General features: G+C 36.4%; 1 protein-coding gene across 49 annotated transcripts in view; it reads right to left on the bottom strand.

Annotated features, from left to right (window-relative positions):
* Window positions 1-23,945, bottom strand: part of ADGRL3 (adhesion G protein-coupled receptor L3) — an 808,546-nt gene that overhangs the window by 125,527 nt on the left and 659,074 nt on the right. For 36 of the 49 annotated variants that reach the window (XM_072748903.1, XM_072748902.1, XM_072748901.1 and 33 more), the window contains 2 exons: window positions 13,932-14,117; window positions 10,847-10,885 (listed from right to left, as the gene is read on the bottom strand). In XM_072748903.1, the coding sequence (XP_072605004.1) occupies window positions 10,847-10,885; window positions 13,932-14,117 (225 nt within the window). The remainder of the gene's footprint in view (window positions 1-10,846; window positions 10,886-13,931; window positions 14,118-23,945) is intronic. The other 13 variants (XM_072748899.1, XM_072748906.1, XM_072748904.1 and 10 more) reach the window with 1 other exon arrangement.

The raw sequence follows: 23,945 nt of genomic DNA on the forward strand, positions 1-23,945 counted from the left end.
CTGCGCTGAGCATAGAATCTGCTTCAGATTCTCTCTTCTTCTCCCTCTGCCCCTCCCACTCATTCTCTCTTTCTCTTCCAAATAAATAATGTTTAAGAAAATATTTACTATGCTCCAAACTCTCATCTGAATGCTTTACGCGTCAACTCCTTTAATTCTGACAATAACCCAATGAGGCAGAAACGAATATGATCCTCATCTTGCAGCGAGAAAGCAGAGACTCAGAGAAGTGAAATAACTTGCTAAAGGTTAATTAACTAAGCTAGGGCAGAACTAGGGTTCAAATCCATACATTCTGACTCTGCGGATAAAGGAAAGTAGAGATTCCACAGGTATTTTTCAAAATTGGTTGATTAATTAAAGTTAGTTGGTAAGGGAAATAAAGGAGTGCAGTGCATGGAATCTGAGCGTAGGCAATGTGGTGGCACTCATTTAAGATGGAAATAAAGAGAAACCGATTTTTGTTCATTAAAAGGTAAAGGGTACCCATTCTGAGTGCAAAGTACTTGAATGGAATCAATTTAAGAGGTCTATGGAAGCCTGGCAAGGGAGGAAAAACCTTCCCTCTAGTCTACCCTCTTAGAGTATATACCAGTTTAATGCCAAGCGCTGAGGATTAAACTGACATGAGATAAATTTTATCTAGTATTTTATGTTAATAATATAATTTTTTTAAATAAAAGAACAAGGGCCAGCCAGGGTGGCTCAGCGGTTTAGTGCCGCCTTCAGTCCAGGGCGTGATCCTGGAGATCCAGGATCAAGTCCCACGTTGGGCTCCCTGCATGGAGCCTGCTTCTCCCTCTGCCTGTGTCTCTGCCTCTCTTTGTGTGTCTCTCATGAGTAAATAAATAAAATCTTTAAATAAACAAACAAACAAACAATACTTCTTCATTTGTGAAAAAGTGACAAGATAAAGGAAAAGGGTTTAAGCTTTCAAAAAGAGTATGCTGTGGGAAGATAACTAGAAAAAATATAGGGGAAACTAATGGAATAGAAGGGTTAATTTAGAGCATTTGTTCCTTTCAGCCCAAAAGAATCAATATTCCAATGTGGCATATTTGGGGCATGTTGTTACCATTTTAGCTGTAGCTTACTACTCAACATCTGTTTTTGTTGTTGTTGTTTTAGATTTATTTATTTATTCATGAGAGACTCACAGAGAGAGAGAGGCAGAGACATAGGCAGATGGAGAAGCAGGCTCTCCACTGGAAGCCCAATGTGGAACTGGATCCTAGATTCCGGGATCACACCCTGAGCCTAAGGCAGATGCTCAAAAGCTGAGCCACCCAGACAACCCTCAACATCTCTTTTTGACATAGGTTTAGGCGTCATGTAATTAAATAAGAGGCAAGCCATTGGGGATGCCTGGGTGGCTCAGCCATTGAGCATCTGCCTTAGGCTCAGGGCGTGATGCTGGGGTCCTAGGATCAAGTCCCACATCAGGCTCCCTAGAACTGAACACTTAAGCAGATGATTTCTTTCTGGCTACTGCAGAAAGACTCTGCCCGTGACTCTGCCTCTCTCTCACTGTGTGTCTTTCATGAATAAATAAATAAAATCTTTAAAAAAAAAGAAGCAAGCCATTGGAATGTCTGACATTACGCAAATTGAGTGGTAGAAGAAGAATCAATGGCCCAGAAACACTCAGGATAGAGGAGAAAATATAGAAAAAAGAGTCAACACCACAGATTGAAGAAGACAGAGCCAGAAGAGTGTGGTACCACAGAAGGTAAAGGAGGAGACTTTCCATTGCTTTCAAAATGAACTCGACCATAAAAATATCCCCAACGCCCTTCTTGAAATAATAATGACTCTAGATATTTTTTTCCCCTGACAACTGATAGAATGCTTGTGAAATAAAGAGAAAAAAAAATCACAGAGAAGCAGTTCTTGAGGGACAATCAATGGAGTTTTATGAATTTTTACTTTGAAGTAGGACATATAAATTCATAAAATAATGCATATTATTTAAAAACAAAAGGTACATGCCTGAAAACAGTATTGTTTAATACAGAAGCATATAAATTAAAACCTGAAAGTCTGTTTATGGGACACCACCACCAACCTCACCCAAAGTAGAAATCACTCCGACAATTTGTTGTGGGTCCCTCCAGACTTGCAAATATCTACATGTACATACCAACAAATGTGGTCACTATAATAATGCTGTTATCTGTTGGGTTTTGCTTGCCTGTTGGTTTTGTCCTCTAATACACTACACCCACCTTTCTAAATCAATGCAACATCTACCTCATTCCTTCTGTGGCTTAAGTAGTATTCTATTCCACTATTCGGTGTACCAGTTTATTCAACCCACTTCCTACTGATGACGAGTGACGTTGTTTCGTTTATGTGAACCATGATACAAGGCTACCTTGTGATTCTCTCTGCACATTTAGCCCTTTCAATGGAGCAATGCTACTCCCAAAGTCCTTACTGTAAGCAGAGAGAACAATAATGTTTTGTGATTGTATGATAAGGTTTATGAAAAAACATAATATAAAAACATGGATAAGAATAAAAATAGTCTTCTCTGGTAGGAAATTGAAGAGGCTACTAATAGTGATTGCTTTGAAGGACAGCTGAATGTCTGGGGAGAGGAAGGGAAGGGAGGATTGTTACTACACAACTCCAGGAGGCACCTCCCAACTACACAGGGTGAGCGGCACACCCTGAAGTTAGCAACGTCAAAGCCATGGCGAGAAGATATTTCTATTATTCCTACTTTTTGAAATTTAAATCATGTGCCTATATTAGCTATTAGCTATTAAAAACAACAACAACTACCACTACCACTACTACTACTACTTAAGAAGAAGAAAAATGCTATCTGAAAAGGATTGGAAATAACTTTTTTTAACAAAATGATTGCCCAAGACTGTCACTAACAAAATGATCAAAAGAGAATTTTAATCTGTAGTTAGGGTGCAAAAGTAACCCTTTATTGTCATAAATCTATGGTAGCTTATTATATCAAAAATGGGGGACTGGGGGACGCCTGGTTGGCTCAGCGGTTTAGTGTCTGCCTTCGGCTCAGGGTGTGATCCCACACAAGGCTCCCTCTGCCTACGTCTCTGCCTTCTTTCTGTCTCATGTATAAATAAATAAAATCTTAAAAAAAAACTGGATGAAGATATCAACAAATACCACTACATGAGGGAAAAAAAGTGTTTTTGGTTGCCTCTAAGAATGCTAGCTGCCCAATAACATTCTTTGACTTAGACATAGACTCACTGGACACTGAATCGTTTAGTTACTTGTCCTTCTCCTTCTTCCTGTGCAGAGCTTTGCATGAAGTGATGATTGGAACCTAGTAGCCATCGGCTCATTTTGAGGATGGAAGTCCATGTGCTAAAGATAATAGAATAGAAAAAGCCTCCATCTCTAATGTGAAATTTTCATGCTAATCCTGGACTACATCATCTGCATTTCTTTTTTATGCACATGAATAAAGCCCTGGTTTGTTTAAGCCACCCAGCTAAGTTTTTGTTACTACCAGCTGTATAAAATTCATACATTAGATAAAGGAAAATATCAAAATTATAACTCTGTTGGGAGCAGTACTAAAAAATCATTTGTTTGGTTCCAAGTCATCAGGCAACTACTTTACTGCAAATTACACCTTAAAACTTCTATTTCTTTTCTGACCTGCACCAGAAAAGGCAATGATAACTTTACAAAGTAGGATCTTAAATCTGTAATGTTATTTTTAATATCTTTTTCCTTCTGGTTAGCTTATGTGATCATAAAGATGTTAAAGCAATAACAAAGTAAATTGATGTTCATTCTTTTTGTGTTTGCACAGAAATAATATCTATTTATTTTCTATATATTCGAAAACTTTTCTTCAGGTAAGCATTTCAGAGAGCAGTGATGCATTAGAAAGGCTTTAAACTAACAATTTTACAATTAAGTAGTGACCCGGGCTTTGATTAAAAAATTACAAGACAGGCTACATCTTGGTGAAAAGAAGTGGGAAAATATTTTTGTTTTAGAGGAAAATATTTTATTTAAAAACAGAAGGTTTTTTTTAAGCCTCATAAGGATTACTTCCTGAAGCATTCATAAACCATGTATATACAAAGAGCAGCTGGAATATTTTGTTTATTTATAGGAAATGTGCAAAATGGAAGAGTCGGAAATGACTCAGTAAGGCAGCCATCACTGGTTGGCCTGATACATTCACCACAGGAATTTTGAGAGATTCCCAGGATCATGTTCTTTGCACGTCAGAGTAGGATCTCCGTCATCAACATCTGCCATCATCCTTTGGAGGCTTTTTTAATTATTAGATTTATGAACTGACCTGTCCGCATTAAATAATAACCTGTATAATTTACTCTGCATACATTACATATGGTTTTACTGTCTTCTGATTCAATGATTGCTTTATGACAGCATTTAATGACTTCACCTTACAGGACAGAATCCTTACGACTTCTTCATCTAAAGAAAACTACTCTGGTTTTGTAGATGGAAGTCACTTTCTTTGATCTCGGTGTCTTTCAGCAATAGGTTCAGGGCACGAGAAACACGCAGGGTGCAGATTTATATTTTCTCTCTTACTGACACAAATCAAGTGCAGATTTATCAAGCTGTGAAATATATTAAGTTCACAGGGTTTTAACAAAGGGTTACCAAACCTCAAGAACCTGCTGTGATTCAAACTACTTTCAGATGTCCTTTTAATTATATTAAATGAAAGTTTGGGTTGGCTTTGATGCTTATGGGCAAACATCGAAATCTCTTGAAAGAGCTGCTAAAAGTACTCCCTGTTGCTGTAGTTAATATACTACATTGTATGCACACCACTAGCCAATTTATTCTAGCCACTTTAACAAGGATATCCAGCCTGACAGGCCACACAGAATAGTATCACAAGTCAAGCAAAGCACAAATCATCAGAGGCCTCCGAAAGTTGTTTGACATGCACCGCGGAGCTCTTTGTCACACAGCCAATTAAGTGACCAAACAAGGAACTTGAAAATACTCATTAATTTCTTCCTAGCAGTATAAATGGAGGTTAGAATCCTCCTTGTCTTATGCACCAAAGGCAGACAAGTAAAACGGGCATAATTCAATTTGCACTTTGTCAAAGGTGCAAGTAGCAACTTTGGCTCACAGAAAGTCTGCGTTAGAGAGGAAAAAAAAATGAAAGGAATAGGTAAAAATGTTTATTTAGATAGTACATATCATAATATAGATATAAGGGGTCTGGGATTTTTTTTCGTTGTTAATTAATCAAAAGCTGACGTTACTTTGAATCCTTGAGAAGCTGCATTGGCACTTCTGAGCAGACTCAGCAGCCCTTGACATTACTTCCTCCTCTGTGTAAAAAAGAACCCGAGCTGATTTCTGAACACCATGCTCTGCAGGTCTTTTCTGTTCCTTCAAGTTGTTCTTTGGCCTCCCTGACATCTTGGGAGTATAACAGTGTCCTGGGGCTCATCCTAGATTCTTTTCTTTCTTTTTTCCTAGATTCTTTTCTCTTCTCTTCCTATGTTCATTGCCTTGATGAATTCATCCAGCACACTGGCTGTGAATGTCACTTGAAGTGAAACATCACCCAATGTCTCTTTCTAGCCTGACCTCCGAGCTGACCTTCACGCTTGTATATCTGACTGAATATGTAACATCTGCATTGCACACCTCATAAGAATCGCAAAGTGGACATGCCCCAAAGTTGAAGTTCTTTTTGTGCTTGTCCCAACTTGGTCACAGACAATCTCAATAAATAGTGACTTCCTTCATCCTTCCAGTTGCTCACATAAAGCACTGTCATTTGGACTCCTCTTCCTCTGAGGTTTCACATACAACTCCTAGCAAGTCCTGTTTGTTATACTTAAAACAAACAAAACAAAACAAAACAAACAAAATCGTGAACCTGAGTAGTTATCCCAAGATCTCATACCCATACTCTATTTGACCATTATTATCCTTGGTCACCCTGCTTCAGCCCTTAGTTTTCCTGCAATAATCTACTTTTTCACTCTTAAAACACATTAGCTCATGTCATCGCTCTGCTCAGAAACCTACAGTGGTTTACTGTGTCTCTCTGAATAAAAGCCAGCATCCTTACAATGGTCTAGCAGATCTGGGCCCTTAACACCCCTCAGACTCATGCCCCATGACCATCTTCTCTTCTGCAACACACCAGTTGCTCTGGACATCTGGACCATGGGCATATTTCTACTTTGGAAACTCTCTGTCACTCTGCTACAGTGTTTTTTTCTGGAATACCTACATAGCTCACTCCTCCTCTTCCTTCACTGTTTTGTTCCAATGTCACTTCAGTGATGCATTTCTTGCTTTCTTTTTCTCCTTAGTATTTATCATTGTCTCACTTGCCAGATTTTTCACACCCATACTGTATTGTTTCTATTCTGCCCCTAGAAATCTTACCCTGGGAGGGAGAGCAGGATTTTGCCTGTTACGTGCATTGCTGTATTCTCAGCGCTGATAATGTTATCGGGCCCCATGCTCAACTATTAATTTATGAATGTTTTTGTTGTTAACTATTATGTGGGTTTTTTTCACAGTCGAAGACAGATACTGTTTTTGCACTGCTAGCGCCTAGGATAGAGATATCTAGTGGATAATTAAGGCAAAAAAAAAAGTAAGTAAGTAATGAGCAAATCATAGTTCTGAATTGAAATAAACAGATGGTTTGTTTCAAATAATTTGTAGGCTTTTAAAAAAATTTAAAGATTTTTTTAAGTATTTGAGAGAGAGAGAAGAGGGAGAGAGAGAGAGAGCGAGAGCATGAGCAGTGGGGAAGGGCAGAGGGAGAAGCGGACTCCCCGCAGAGCAGGGGGCCCAACACTCGGACTCAGTCCCAGGATCCTCAGATCATGACCTGAGCCAAAGGCAGACCCTTAAGCAACTGAGTCACCCAGGTGCCCACAAATACTTTGTAGGCTTTAAAGAACACAGACCTTTGAGGAAGAAGAAGAAGAAGAAGGTGGTGATGGCAGCTTCAGCAGAGGAGGAGGAGAGAAAGGAAGGAAAGAAGGTAGGAGGAGGAAGGAGGGAAGGAATGAAACCAGGGATGTGTGTGTGTGTGTGTGTGTGTGTGTGTATTCATTTGCATCAATCTAGAAATTTTTTTTCTGATCAGTTCTCAACCTGACTGTGCAGGTAATAGCAGATTCCAAGAATGACTCAAAGATTCATATTGATAATTACATGTACTTATATTTCCCACTAAGCAAGGTCATGCGACTGCAGACTCTCTAAGGAATATGTGCTGCCTCTGAGATCTGGAGAGCAAAAGGAATTGCTGACAAAAATTCAAAAATATATATATATATATTTCTTAACTAGAAAAGTGTCTTGCTTTGAAAGCTATGAAAAATGAATGCTGGTAATTCTTAATATTTCCTGTTAAAGAAGAGAACAATGCTAACAAACATTACTGCTTTAAAAATGAGAAAAAAAAAAAGTAAATTTAGGGATGCCTGGGTGGCCCCAGGGCATGATCCTGGAGTCCTGGGATCCAGTCCCACATCAGGCTCCCTGCAAGGAGACTGCTTCTCCCTCTGCCTATGTCTCTGCCTCTCTCTGTGTGTCTCTCATGAATAAATAAATAAAGTCATTTTAAAAAAAGAAGTAAATTTAAGTTCTGCTTACATTTAAAGAACATGAAAGCAGTTGTTCTTAAGTGGTTTGAGGTCACAATCTCCTCCCAGAGTCTCATGAAAACCACACATCTCTTTTTGGAGCCATATGACATTTGCCTGGTTCACAGATTACACTCCCACACCCCTCTTCTCCAGTTCCAGGACTGGAGTTAAGGATTTCAGCAATTCACCTGTACCAGAATGGCTATAATCAAAAAAGACAGAAAATAACAGGCATTGCTGAGGATGTGAAGGAACGAAACTTTCCTACATTGCGGGTTGGAAATGTAAAAGGGTGTGGTCACTTTGGAGAACAGTTTGACAGATACTCCTTTAACAGAGTTACTGTATTTCCTATTTGCTCTTCCCCTCTCTTAATATGATCATTTTTTTTTATCACAGTGTCCTCTGAAAACAAAAGGACCTTGAAGTAAATTGTGTGTGCATTTGCACTTAGTCAACAGTACAAAATGATTGCTATAGAGCCATTTGAACTCAATCTCAAACAAAAAGAAAAATAAAACTATTTTACTCTATATTATCCCTGACATACAGTAAAATAAATCAATAAACATAAATCAGAAGGTATATCCTGACTCCTAACACCAAAACTGAAGTCCGTTCTGTAACAGTGGTATCCTAGGGATTTGGAGCATGAGCTTCTGAGTCAGGAAGTCCTAGCTTTGAATTCAGGACCCCCTCCATTACTATCATATGATCTTGTGAAGGTCATTTAATTCCACCTGGGCCTTATTTTCTCTACTGTAAGTTAAAAATAGCAATAATTATATTATAGGATTAGTGTGGATATTAAATAAGAATTTATGCAAACTGGGCCACAGGGTGACGGCTACACAATTAGTGCCTAATAACTGCATTTATTCTTAAAAATAAATCGTTGATGTTGAGAAAGCACTTGAGGCATTAGTGCCATGGGTGCTAGTGTGTGACTTTGGGTCGGACCTCTCTCTCCTGATCTCAGCTAACTCATTTTCATCTTTAAGGTAACTTCTATTAATACGGGACATCAGAGTAGTTATTTAATACACATATGTAACACAAGCCTTATTTGTCTTCTCTGGTATAAAACTTAACACTCTCTTCTTAAATGAAGGTATCTATTTTGCCCAAGACATGGTAATGAATTTTTTTTTTACTATGACTCATTTCTATCTTTTGATAGTAAACAGAGATTTTAGTGTCACCTAAATTAAAACTAAATGAAACAAATATTGGACCCAATTGTTTGATTTTTGTTAAAATTGTGGATGTGCAAGCATAATGAGTATTGGGGGATTCACATATTATTTTAAAAAAATCAAAGCAATCACCTTTCAATTGTTCCCCTACAGATTCATTATCAGTTATCATGGCTGACAGATGATAGTCCATATTTTATTGTGCTTTTTCAGTGGAATAAATAAATGTAGGAAGGAAGAAGAGTAAAAGATGGAACCAGATATTCATAGACTAGACATCGTACCTCTAAATAATTAAAAGCTAAATGGATTTGGTGGTCAAAGTCAAACCAAAGTCAAACCTAGAAGAATCACTGCTTGTACCCATGGAAAAGCCACATTTTAAAAGAATCTCATGATACCTAAGCAATTATATTTTTTTAAATTTAATTAATAAAGTACTCCCAGTATATTTTATACCCATTTCGTAGAATAGCTCAGAATGTTCTCCAAACATAGAAACAACACGGAACATCAGACAAGTCTTTAAAATTTGAGTAGAGTAAATAAAGTTTAAAGTATTATTTGCTCTAGAATTTCATAGAGTAATAATCTATATTAAAACGAATAGAAGTAATGCCATGTCTTAGTGAGCAGAGCATTTCTGCTTCACAAATATTCTGTTTGTATTTGGTCTTATCAGATGTTTAGTCAATAGCTGAAACATTTATTCACAGCCAGTCAATTATAACACCAGGAAATCAGCCATTGAATAAACTGCTATTAATTTTCCATCAGAGATTCATGTTTGAATGACCATGCATTTCATAGATTTAAATACCAAAAGGCTAATTATCTCCAAGGCCCCATTAAGGGGATAGCATAGATAGCAATCAAAAACAATCCTAATATTGCTCAAAAATTATCTTCAGCTTTCATTGCTGCAAAATACTTCAACTTCTCTACCTAGTGCACATATTACGAGGATAGGTTTTATCTATCTATCTATCTATCTATCTATCTATCTATCTATCATCTCTATCTATCTATCATCTATCTATTTCCCAAAACCTTAGGAGAATAAACAAAAAACAAAAACAACAGAACGATTCTCATACACATTCATTTATTTATAAAGTAAAATGCATATTTAAGCTTATCTATCTAATATGTTTGATGTAAATTATTTTCCTCCCTCTTTTGTGAAGTCCAGGGCCCCCATCCCATTCTTAGCTCCGGATGATATATAAGCTTCATATGAGTCTCCCATGTTTTGAGTGCTCCAATACATTTGGAATCTTTTTTTTTTCTACTGTTAATCTGTCTTATGTCAATTTAATTATTAGACCAGCCAAAAAACCTAGAGGGGGAAAAGGAAAAATTTTCCACCTCTAAGCTGCTTTCCTGCCTTCCTCCCTTATAAAAATAACTATAAAGACTGTTTCTGAGATTCTTTTCACACAGAACCCATAAACATAGGAATGTTTCTACCCTGCTTAGGAACAAATTGCAACATGTTAACAGGAGAAAAATTACATTTATATCAGAACTAAACTGTTTATAGTGAGTGGGAAAGTAAGACAGTCACAGCATGGGTTGAACATTTTGGTACAGAAGCATGAAAGTATTCTGAACTATTATTTGTCTTAGAGGACTTGGGTTTAATGTCATTTCTGAATGATCTGCTACTCAAATATTAGCTGGCCCGATGTACTCATGAAATGTTTTCATACATACCTCTATGCAGAAATCAGAGATTTATATAGGACACCCAACTCACCTTTTAATTATGATCAAAATGGTCACATGCAAAGTTATACCTCCTTGTTGGTCTCTGTCCATCTTGTATGACAGAGCATGGGCACTGCCAAACTTCTTTTCAGCATATACCCTTGCAACATAAGTCTCTCTATTCCCACACTTCATGCCCTCCCTGAAATCCCTTTAGCTCAACAGGGTACATTATCATTTATCTATCAGATGCCCATAAATGCTACCACCAACAGACAATTCAACAACTTAACACATTTATAAAAACGCAGAAAGTACCTGGACATAGGCTCTGCAAGAGCGCTCTCTTTTCTGAAGCTGAATCCATTAAGACAGCAGATTAAACACAGAATAGAAAAAACAAGTTAGTGACAGAAGAAAACAAGAAAAATAAAAGAACACATCTACACAAAACACCTTATTTTGTTGTGTACTACTTTCTAGAAGAGAATGAAAGCTAAGCAGCAGCAAAATGTAAAGCAATGGCTTGAAAACTAGTCGCCAGCACCTTTTCAGAATAACCCAAGCAAAAACTGGATGGGAGAAAGTTGTTAATGATGGCAGGAAATCTTGGAATAAATTTAGTAGAAATTAGTAAAAATCATTATACTTCAGTCATTTGAAATGATTCATTTTACATAAGGTTAGTTGTTCATTCATGAGCCACAAATGAAGACATATGAAGTTAAGTAAATTATGTCAAAAATTTGGAAGCTGCATTGTTTGTGGTTTAAAGATTAGGTAGATGGTTAAAATGCACCACAAACCATATGTTCAAACACAAGAAATTCTGTTTATCAGAAATATAGATGTGCCCATTCATTACGATTATTTGGTTCCAAGGGGAAAATACCAACAGATAAGTAACTTCTAATTAGAAGAATGTGATTAATCTTCTGATTTATCACTGCTTTTATGTCTTGAATAATTCCTTTCCACAGTTTTCACCAAAAACAAACAAAACAAAACAAAACAAAACAAAAAAAACATTATACATTTTAGAAACTTCTGTGGCATAAGAAGCCTGTTTTTGTTTATTTGCTTGCAAACAGAGTGATGTTTTTCTGGGCAAAAGGTTAATAACAACTCATATTCAATCCCAAACATTTTTTTCTGCTGATGAAATAAATAAGTAATAAGCTTAAATGCCCTCTTTAAATAAGTGACACAAAATTTCATGAATTAAATTATGATTTCCTTCCTCTTCTCTTTTTTTTTTTTTTTTTTTTTTTTTTTTGCCTTCAGTAGCCTTGTTTGTGGAAGGAGAAAATTACCCAGGTTTAAGAAGCAGTTACTCTGATGCCTTTTGTGTGGCTAATCCTCTCCCAACTTTAATTCATGCAGTCTTCAATGAGCATAGAGCAGTTACTCCTCTAAAGAATTAAAGTGAGGAATGAGTGCAAGTAAATTGCCAGCGCTGTCATTTGGATCACTGACTCGCATCTTGGTTTCACAGGACTCTAAACCCTTCAGAATTTCAATGTGGAGTTCAATTGATTTGTACCAAGTTGACTTTGCAAATCTGATGGGTTATAAGTGCTTCAGGGAACAGTGGGAACAGGCAATGAGAGCAAGCCAGTGAGCACGTGGGTAACCTTTGCCCTCCCATCTCCTCACCCCATCATGCAAATTAACATATGACAAACCACATTCTATAAACAATTGAAAAGAGCCAAATGGGAAACAAAAGAAAGCATTAAAAAGCTTCACAAATGGAAATTTGCCCATTATGTAGTTATTTGATATTCAGAGTAGGCAAGCTGATTAGCTGTAGCCAGTTAGAATGTGACATTAATTGCCAGCTTTACCTGATACTGTCAGACATCAACACCGTTTTTAAATAAAGATACAAAGTATTGCTATAACAAGTAATGTTATGGATATGTAACATTAATAGAAATTACTACTTCCAGTACATTAGGATAACAATAGCTGGCGGCAATATTCGTTAATAGCATCCAGTCAGCCTGGGTAATAACACATTAAAATCTCAGCATGTCCAGATTACATAGGCAGCTGCGGATTACATTTTATCAGGGACTTGGTTGTGATTCTATCAGGGGCATAAGTGACAAAAATAACTCCTTTATGCTCAGCATGGAAAAAACTTTAATAATAATTTATATCTGCTAGATAAAGCTGAATCTGTTTTCTGAGGATGAAATTGCAGGAAAAACTGTATTTGCCAGATAAAATGTCAGGCTTTCCTGTGTCAAACCATCGTTATTTGAAAAATTTCTTCCATCTTGATCAGTGAGACTCTCAGTGTAATGAGACGCAAAAACACTTAACATACGAAAAGACCGTTCTCCTAAAAGTATTTTTCATTCTAAAGAAGAATGTTCATTTGGTGACTTCCATAGAGGACTTTAGTCTGCTACTGCCGAATTCTTGAATTCTTGCTTTTTAAAGGAGTTGGACTGTCAGGACATTCAAGGCCTTAAAATCCAGTTTCAATAACTCATCACTTCTACACAAATACCTTTCATGGAACACATGTCTTTTGATGCTAGTCATTCTAGTATCTTTTCATCATGGAGTTAATTTGCCATGGGATGTTATAAGGAATAAGTTATATATTCCTTATAAATATGTAAAATATGCTTTACATATTAATGTAAATAAAATGCTTATATAAAGTGCTTACATAATATATAGGTTGTATACAATAAACATAAGATGTTTATATAATATACAAATATATATTGTATACTTATAAATAATATATAAAATGTCTCTTCTCTGAAATTTAAAAAAGGAATTATTTTCATTATTTACAATTCAAATTTGCTGAAATACAATTAAACCTTCTAAAGTGTTAACACAGTGAAGTAAAATCTGAGTAATTTAAATATCAAAAGGAAATACAAATTAAAACCTAACTACTTGTCCCATGAGTTTTACGTGTAATATTAATTAGGTTAAATTATTTCCTTTTTGAAACATCTTTAATGAATTGCTAATATCCTTTCTCATTGCTATTTTCTAAACTTCTACTTATTGATTAGACATTTATTTTATTATAATTATTTTGATGTAAAAGTTCAAAAGGAAAAAAAGAAACAAAATAAATTGCATTTGCTCTTATCGGCCTTGCCAGAATTTAGCATTCAAAATAGTACACAGCAAATAAAATATAATTGTAAATTCAAAATGTATAAGGAGAGATGATCATTTATTGTGTCTGTAGTTTAGAGGCCAAACTGGGTCATCATTGCAATAAAATCCTGAAGCAGATTGAATGTAACTAGTGATGCTTTTTAGAATGATATGATTTTATAGAAAGAGAAAAATTAACCAGAGCAGTCTCACAACTTTATATATATATGTTATATACATATATATATAAAACCAAAGTCCTTACCTTGTTCAAACTTCGTGCAGCACTATCTTTTCCACCTGGGGTCAAGTTCCGAAGTTGTACATCTAGGAGGCCTACCAGCTGGTCCATGGCACGGACTGAGTAGGTGATATCTCCAGCATTCAAATGGTTTCTTGTTTGTTCGGCCAATTCCCTAGCAATGTTGGCAGCTGTCTCTCCAGATTTCAACTGCGATTTTGAAAAATGAATAAAGAGAAAGAGATCTTAAAAAAGTGTCTCTGTGAACAATTGTTTTTGCATGTGAATTATAATCATTAAGCCAAGAAGTAATTATTAAACTCCATCTTTACCTGGGATACATTCCCTGCATTTCCCTGTTAATCATTTTTTTCTTCTGTAATATCTAACTTGAAGTTTCTATCTTTTGGAAGCTCCCCGCTGAAGAATCTTACTTCGGAAAATTGTTCTCACCTTAATCGTCCATTTGAGTGGTCAACTCTAAAGTTTGCCCTGTGATTTTTCTCTGTGAGTTTTCAAATCCTGTGTTGATGAATTTGTGTTGTGAATCCCCAACCATATTCCAAGTTCTCAGAGGCAAGCACAAATTTTCTATTGTGTCTAATTTAGTACTTAGTACACAATGGACACTGACAGGCTGCTAAGCTCTGTGAAAATTTTATCCCAAATACAATCCCTGCTTTTCAAAGGGTTTTCATTTTCTTATTAACTAAGTAAGAGATTTTGATCCCAATGCACTGGGTAGCAAATTATTGCTGTTTCTAGCATCTTCCTTTTCGGAAGCTACATGCTTATCTTTCAAGTATATTCTCTAAGAATACATCAAATTGTCAACTTTCCAAAGATGTTAAAAGAGATAGAGACTAATACCCCATGCTCATGTGAATAAATTTGTCAGCTTTGGGTAAAAGGAGATAGGGATATTTTACCCTATAACAACTTAAATGTGTAATACTGTCATTGTCATGTTTAGGAAACTTTTTTCTCCTCTCCCCCCCCCGCAACCCCCCCCCTTTTTTTTTAGCACAGTCCAATATAAAATTCAGGATCTCACAGAGAAAATTCCTCTCTGTAAGAGTATCTTCCTCGAAAATCTTCAGAGAGCTCTAAGGAACATGACTAAGATTCTTACTCACATAGGTTACCAATATCTCCTAAGGGATGCTCAATAAATGTTAGTAGCAGGATTGAGTGCTTAAAGATTTATATACATAAATTAGGGTGATTAGAACAGCTATATCATTAATAATCATATCCTCAAGTATGTAGAAAAATCCAAAGTAAAAGCCAAAAAAAATGTAGTAACAAAATGTTGGCTAGGATTTGTGGAAATGTCTATCACCCTCAGAAATTACCACTGGGCATATATATTTGTATAGCATCCACGTAGAACAAATTACCAGTGTCCATAAATTTTGAAACGTGAAGATTATATAACTGAGTTATTTCTCTTGCTACTTCCAACCATAAGAAATAAAATAATCCCAAAAATGTTAAAAGGAAATGTTCAAACATGTTCATTCTGGTTTGCTAATAAGAGAAAACAAATGGATTACGACCGTAGAAAACTGCTCATATATATAAATATCATGGAATATTGCACAACAGTTTAAAAGTACAAAGGAGATCAATGTTTTTAACATCAATTTTCAACATGTTCTGTTGAGTTAAAATAAATGCAAGTTTATATATATATATATAAAATATATGCTAATATCTATTAGCATGGTATTTGTGAAATAAAAATACAAAACATTAGTAGCATATAAACGTGCTAATGTATGAAACATGCAATACATACAGCATGATATTTTTATGTTTATTTTATATATATTTAAGCACACAGAAGTCTGAAAGATGGGAATCAAAGGAAATATCTTTTTCTATACTATTTAAATGCTATAAGAAGAATATAGTGAAGTATCTACTACATGAGTACTTTTTAGAAATCTTTAAAATAGAAAACACCCGTACTAACTTCAATAAATTTGTAAAATATGGTCAAGGCCTACATAGCTAAGATGCCTATAAAACCAAATGGAATACATTATAAGGTTCAATGCTTTTATGTTCAAGTACAAAACAAATTCAAGGTACATTAAAGTAGCATTCATGGTCCACTGATGGGTCATGAAAGTACTTTTAAGTGGTCACAGACATAAATGTGATTATAATCCATACATTTTCATTTTACAGACAATTTAAGGCTGCTTATGGATAACCTAGTAATCAATGAATGATTTATAAATTTTGGTATTCATTAATTAAATTAGTGAGATGCTGGTATTCGCTAAGCATTCAAATTCAGTATTCCATTCAATAAGTCTAAACACATGATAGAAGTGCTTGGTAACTTTGAAAAACTCTTACTGTGTGTACGAATATCCAGTAGCTAGAATTCCTAAAATTTTCCAAGAGGATGTTCTTTCAATCAATGCATGATTTTAGTGTGCTGTAATTTGTTATAGTTTCCATCTATGATATTCTTATAATAATATATGTGTAGAATTTCATGTTTTACTTTGTTAATCATTGTGTTATATAATTGTTCTATAACCTTTGTTGTTGTTGCTGTTATATTGTTTTCTTCTATTTCTTTATTTCCACATATTATTTTCTCTGTGAGAAATGTCAGGGCAGATGAGGACTTCTGAAGTCTTTTGATTTACTTGTTGAAAAACATTTGAGCTCTACTAAACTAAGTTATATATTTTCTCTATTGACACAGTATCTTTGAAAGTAAGGATGCAAGTATTGATTTTGGTTACATCTATCAGGGAATACTTTGACACTCAAAATTGTTTATCAGACAGAGAAAAAATAAGAAATAACAGTGCTGGTATTTTCATACGGTTATTCCATTTCTTTTTTTTTTCTGTGTAGTTGTATAAGCATAGTTTTCAAATGTGTTATTATAATATTAGGGTGGAACATATGATGAGGTGGAAAAGAAGGCCTATATAGTTCCCTTATATTAAAATTTAAACTTTTTCTTTATGTACAGTAATCAAAAAGTTAAAAATGTAAATGACTTATAAGTCAAAATATAACTGTTCTCAACATAAAGGATAATGGTGCTTGCTATATATGTATCAATAGCAGATGATCTAGTGTGATAAGACTGAGTCAAATATGAAAATTACTGGTGGATTATCTTAAAATAGTAGTTATATTTTAACATTTAAGAAGCACTTATTTATGAAGAATAAATCTAATTATGTCCTCAAAAGAACTCTGAAACTCAATATTCACCAAAAAGAAAGTTGGTAAGAAAAAACAAAACTCTGAAGTGCAATTATGTTATAAAAAGGTTTATAATAAAAATGTGAGAAGTATGTTTTTAAAGTAAAATAAAAATTGATGTAACTATTATCCTGATCCTCTCTTCCTCTTAAAACTTAAGAAATCATAATAAGAATCTTTCATTCATTCAACAATCATCTGGACACTTGTTATTTCCTAAGGAAATAGAAAAGAACATTATATAGCTCTTGTACTCATGAAGCTTCCATTCTACCTTTGGGATTGGGGTGAGGGTAGGGGCATAAAGGCTGATAACAGTAACACGACAGTGCAATTTTAATAACAGAAATGTATCATGATGTATTATGGGAATATAGTAGAGGGGAATAAATAGCTGGAAAATAGGGTGGGAAGGGAACAGAAAGTAACAACCTGAATAACCATGGTTCGAGAAGATGAGATACTGCAGGTGCAACAGAAAGAAAAAAAAAACACACTTTTCTACCTTCAGAATTTAATATTGATACCTACCCAGTATAAATTGTGTATGTGTACATGGTAAAAATAGATATTGTATCTTACTTTAAAAAACAGGATGGGGGCACTTGGGTGGCTCAATGGGTTAAGCATCTGCTTCTCCCTCTGTGCCCTCCCCAGCCCCCTCAGGCTTTCACTCTCTCTCTGCTCTAAATAAAATCTTTAAATTTTATTTATTTATTCATGAGAGGCACACAGAGAGAGGCAGAGACATAGGCAGAGGGAGAAGCAGATTCCTCTCTTGGAGCCCAATATGGGACTCAATCCTGGGACACCAGGGTCATGCCCTGAATCAAAGGCAGACGCTCAACCGTTGAACCACCCAGGCATCCCCTAAATAAAATCATTAAATAAATAAATAACAGGATGAATGTCTCTGTTTCTAGAATTTCAGCATTTATTCAGTGTATACGTTCATTTGTTCTTTAATTAACATGTGAATTTCTAACAGCATGGGACTACAATGCTGAATAAAATGGTAGCCAATAAAAAGGAGCTTACATACTAGCAATGGAAAAGGTTTTTAATCAATTAACTGAAGAATTATTTCATTTTAATTTTCTTGAGTGGAAAACGGAACCCAAGTTTTAGGGTATCTTAACCTAGTGTCTGAAGTTACGGAAGAGCTTAGGAAATGCTTTTCTGTGGAAGAATATTGAATCTGAGATGGGATGCGAAAGAAGGAATTGGGTTGGCATCTAAGCAGAGAGGACACTTTTAGGAGGGAGGCATGGGTCCTAGGGGAACTACACCAAGGGGGCTCTAACTGGGATTCAGGCCACTGGAGAGGTGAGCAAGGGGCAGATGAAGCGGTCCCCTTCGGAAGTCATGATAAAGATTTTAGGAAGTGCGCTCAGCCCAAGGGAAGGTGCTAAAGTGTCTAAACAGGAGTGGTCTAATCAGAGATGTATTTGAAATCAACTCAGGAAAATGGATTAGAGGGTTCAGGGGTGGCTGAAAGGGAATTTGCTAAGAGGCTCTGGGAGCAGAAGACATTATAGATTAGAGTAGTGGCAGTGGAGGATGGTGAAAAGTGGCCTGATTTGGGAGAGGAATATAAGTACACTGACAGGCCTACTATCTGATTGGCTGCAGGAGGGGAAGGAAAGAGAGGCACTCCATGGTGGTGCCATTAACTGGATTCTCCAACAGCCGCTGTGACCTCAACATTCATGGCTCAGATCAAAGTTTGCCTTTCCACAGCAGGCTCTCCCTAACCATATTCTTTCCAGTGGCATCCAGGGGCTACTCTATTGTCTGATTGCTCTATTTATTTCTCTCATCACAGTACTCATGGACCACAATTATCTTACTTCTAGACAACAGATATATGCATACCTTGAATCTGTCTCAAGTCTTCTGTGCAAAGGGCTGAAATAATGTTACTCGGTGTATCGTGGCTTACAGATCTAATGAAAATGTCTGTCTCAACCATTTCTTTCACTAAATTCTACTGAAGTTACTTCTTAGAAATAAACAGATGCACACTGAGAAATCTTATGAGTTCTGTGACGATTAGTAAATTAATGCCTGTATTGAAATGGTGGGATTATATCTAGGACTTGAATAGGGGAGGGGAAACCCTGTAGCTTTAGTTAAGGATAATAATTATGACAGAGATGGATTCTATTTACATTTCAAATTCTGACACATGGAAAAACAATTTTCTTTGCAATGTTTTGACATTTTATGAGATTTATTACATCAAACATTAATCGAGTGCCAAAACAATCCATGAAGGAGTTTTTCATAGTGTTTAAGTGTTTAGCTGTCATTTTTTTGAAATACCTAGTTATGCTATTTTGCTATAAGTCAGAGTCCAAAAGATATATAAAAAATAGAATGTTTTTATCTTACAGTCCAAAATAGGTTAAATCAGCCTGAAGTCCTAGAAACCCTACCAATCTCTGAAAAATTAAGAAGCTATTTATTTCATTCCATATTAGCTCTATGGAGATTAAAAGAGTGGAGAAATTAAAATCCGGGTAATAGGACTCAACTCAGTCTTCCTAGGCAAATAACTGGCTTATTTTATAGTGTAAAATCACAACAATTCTGGATCTTCACATCCTTCTTTAAAAAAATGCAGGAAAAACTCAACTTATCTCGAAATCTGTCAGTAGCTTGTGAACAAACAAAACACAAGACTCTTCAGTTTGCTAGAAATAGAAAGACTATTTTCCAGCGACAATTCAGGCTTTTCTTTTTCATATAATAGTTGAACCAGGTAATGAAGTAGGAAGCATACTTCACATCCTATACAGAGAAATATGGAAGCTATTCAAAACTGTAATTTCAAAGAATTTTAAATTGAAAAAGACTGGAGGGTTTGGAAAGTGCAATAAGCTCTTTAGTATATGTGCTACCGAAGAGAGCACAATAAGCTCTTTAAAAGTATGCAACATAGAAAATATAAATTCCTTTTTGAAAATCTGAGTGTAATCTAGAGATCAAGCTAAAGCCAGAGACTATATATTTCAGTAAGTAGTAATTAAGGTGAGAAAATAGGATATGTTTGAGGTGCCTGAGCTCTGAACTAATTTGCTGGTTTTCAAGAAGAGCTGGAAAAGATTCATAAAAATTAATTTGAAGATCAATCTACCTATCTTTCTATTCATCCAACTGTTGATCTTTGTTTTTTTTTTTTATTTTTTTATTCATAGAGACATGAGAGGCAGAGACACAGGCAGAGGGAGAAGCAGGCATCATACAGAGAGCCTGACGTGGGACTTGATCCAGGGTCTTCAGGATCACGCCCTGGGCTACAGGCAGAGCTAAACCGCTGCGCCACCGGGGCTGCCCAACTGTTGATCTTTGAACCTGCCTTTCCTTCTATCCATCTTGTCCATCCATCCATCTATGCCACTACCTACCAGTTTTTCTCTCTCCCTCCGCCCTCTCTTTCATTGCCGGCGTAAAGGCCCCTTTGTGCACAACTTTTACCTCTTTTATACAAGTTATGCTTTGTATTAAATCTTATCTTCATGAAACTATTCCAGCTAGTTTGTAATGAACCTCTTCATGAAATTCTGACTTTAGAGGCTTACATTCTCTAATTAAATGTAATCTACTCTTTATCACCACATAAAATTTATTCTATGATTTCACCAGTATATAAGTGGCCTGAATTCATTTCTGAATTAGAAGCCATCAAGATTCTTTGCCTGTTTGGCTTCTCTCTTCTGGCCTGACTGCAGGCATAGAGGTTGACGGGGAATCATTCGTTCCTTAACAAACATGGAAATATAGTTTGCTTTTTCAAACTAAAATAGGCATCCTAATCCACTTATTTGTGTATACTTGCTGTCTGCAGTGATGCCAAACACACAGTGGGTGGACAGTATTATTGATAATGAAAAGAACGCTCCTCCCCATGGCAGAGATGCAGATAATATCTTTGGAATTTGCAGGTTTCACTATTAAATGTCAGGGTGTTGAACAGTTTTTACTGATTTTAGTGGCGATCTCTCTATCTTCTGGATCTGAATGCCTGTTTCCCTTCCTAAGTTAGGGAAGTTCTCAGCTATGATTTGTTCAAATACACTCTCTGGACCTCTGCCCTTTTGACGCCCTCGGGAACCCCAATTAACCCCTATTAAATGTAGATTTTTCCTTCTGAGGCTGTCATTTATTTCCCTTAACCTTTCCTAATGATCTTTTAATTGTTTTTCTCTTTTTTCCTCAGCTTCCTTCCTTGCCATCAACTTGTCTTCCATGTCACTCACTCGATCTTCTACCTCACTAACCCTCGTCTTTAGGACCTCCAGTTTGGATTGCATCTCATTTAATTGATTTCCAAGAATGTGATCCAGAGGTGTTCTTTCCTCAAAAGCCCACAGAAATTCCCCAGAAAGTCATAAAGGAGGTGCCTCACATTCCAGGATGCATTCACTCAAAGGACCCTTGAGGAGGGGAAACTGAATACTACTTCTTACAGAGAATCTCCTCTTTTTCTTTTCTCATCTCTGCTTTCATAGGGGGTAAGAAGTGTTCCTTTATTTTACAAGTTTGAAGCTCACAGGACTACAAAACGGGGAGGAGAGAAGGAATGAATCATGAAAGACAGTTCTTTAATCTTTAATGGGACCAAAAAAGAAATCCACTAGAAAAAGGGAGAAGTTGAGAGCAGAGCAGTGGGAATGGGGTGTGGGAACGGAAGCAGGGAGGGGAGGAGCAGGGAGAGGAGAGAGAAGAAGATGGGAAAAGGCAGAGGGATGAGAGAAGGGGAGTGCAAAGCTTCGAGCTATGCTGGGTACTTTCCAATTATTGGTTCAAGGCCATTTACCCTCCGCCTCCATCCTGCTCTGCCCTACACAGCGAACTTACCAGGGTGTTATCCAGAGCACCCCACTTCTCTGGCTTCCACTGGTTTGTCCAATGGGAGGGTGGGCAAGTGAATGGAAGGAGGAGGGGGAGTGAGGTCAGGGTATTTATTCCCCTAGATCTCTTTCTGAAAAGTTGCGTGATGCTAGGCTGAGTCTCTTGTCTGTGGGTCAACTTTCCTTTCAAAGACATCCGCTTCCAATTTTTAGTCACTCCTCTGATCCATCAACCCACAGGCTTGGGGCTGGGAGCCGGTCCACCTGTTACTAGCAGTGGCTTCCTACTCAATCCCTCCAGTTCACCTTTGCTCCGCCAAGAACACTGTAAGCGAACCCTTTTTGAATGTTCCACCTGTTTGTTGTTGGGACTCTAGTCCTGACAGACGAAATGAGCAAAGGTATGGATTCTGTGAAGGAGGCTTTGGAGAGCAAGGAGATAATGTGGACAAATCGCTCTGTGAATACTGCATACAAATTCTCTCCATTTTTATAATTGCATTAGTAATAAAAATGCTCAATATATTGCAACCAAATAAGCCCTGAAAATTTGAGTCTGCAAGATTCTGTCCACATATGTATACTTTTCACACTGATAAATGATTAGGTTACAAAACATCTATCAATGTTAATTAGTGTCAATTAGTATTGACAGTATTAATATTTAAAAGTTTTGGAGCTTTGTGGTAAAGAAACCTACTACTGTTTGTATTCAATGAAGCATAAATGTGGGACGCCTGGGTTGGCTCAGTGGTTGAGTGTCTACCCTTCGGCCCAGGGCATGATCCTGGAGTCCAGGGATCGAGTCCCACATCGGGCTCCCTGCTGGAGCCTGCTTCTCCCTGGGTCTTTGTCTCTGTGTCTTTTGTGAATAAATAAACAAAAATCTTAAAGAAAAAAGAGCATAAATATTTGGAGGTATGAGGGATACACCAGGTAAAAGGGAGGACAAAAGTAAAGAGGGCCTAGGGAAGTAGGTATGATATAAAGGCAGTCAAAATCTGGGCACAGTTTAACCAGTGTCATGGCTATGTATGATGCCTGGATAAAGGTAGATCCCCCTAAAACCCTAGCTCCAACACTGACCTTGGCCTAGTTATATAATCTGATTCGGAGGGCTCCAAAGCCTCCTGTTAAACTTTTGAAGATTTTATAAACTTACAAGTTATGAAGCTAAGGCATTATTATAAACTCCAACTGCCTAAATGCTATAATCTTAATATAATTATAATATTATATATTTTTACAGACTCTACAGGATTAAGCAGAAATGCTCTGGAATAATGGAACATATTTGTTATATTAAAAAAAATCACCACCCATCTATAAATCAAATGGGCAACAGCTGTCTGATCTTTGCAAAGAATTATCTCTTTTGTCATAAGATTAGGAGGTCTGCAGAGGAAAGAAAAGAATTAAGTCTCATTATCAGTTAAAGTCACCCAGTAATTCCTGCAATGAAACAGTCTAACTATATTCAGGAATTATCATGAAAACAGTCAGCCTTCTAGGTGAATTATTACCGAATTAATATTACCCCCTGGGCTAAGTATGTAGGGAGTATTTTTTAAAAGTTGCTAATGTAAGGAGATATGCTACTGATCTCTTAATCTGATCACATCCAGCAAGAGTTATTTGCCCTAGGGTCTGAGCTACATTGTAATAAAATCAAAGGACATAAAAACTGTGGCAGGAACAGTGCTGAAATTGGAGAAGCATCATTATGAATAGCAACAAGTATGGAGATGCATATGTAAGAGGGTAACTAGAGTCAATATAACCACTGTTCTTCCATGATTTAGGGTAAATAGATAGTTATGGCTCATCTGCTAAATGATCTACTGGGTAGATATTTATGGATTATTATACAGTATATTATTGAGGATCAGCCTGGTTAAAAACAAATAGAGAAAAGAGCAAATGGCACAGACAGGCTTTT

The sequence above is a fragment of the Vulpes vulpes genome, chromosome 2 (assembly GCF_048418805.1).
Source record: "Vulpes vulpes isolate BD-2025 chromosome 2, VulVul3, whole genome shotgun sequence".
NCBI lineage: Eukaryota > Metazoa > Chordata > Mammalia > Carnivora > Canidae > Vulpes > Vulpes vulpes.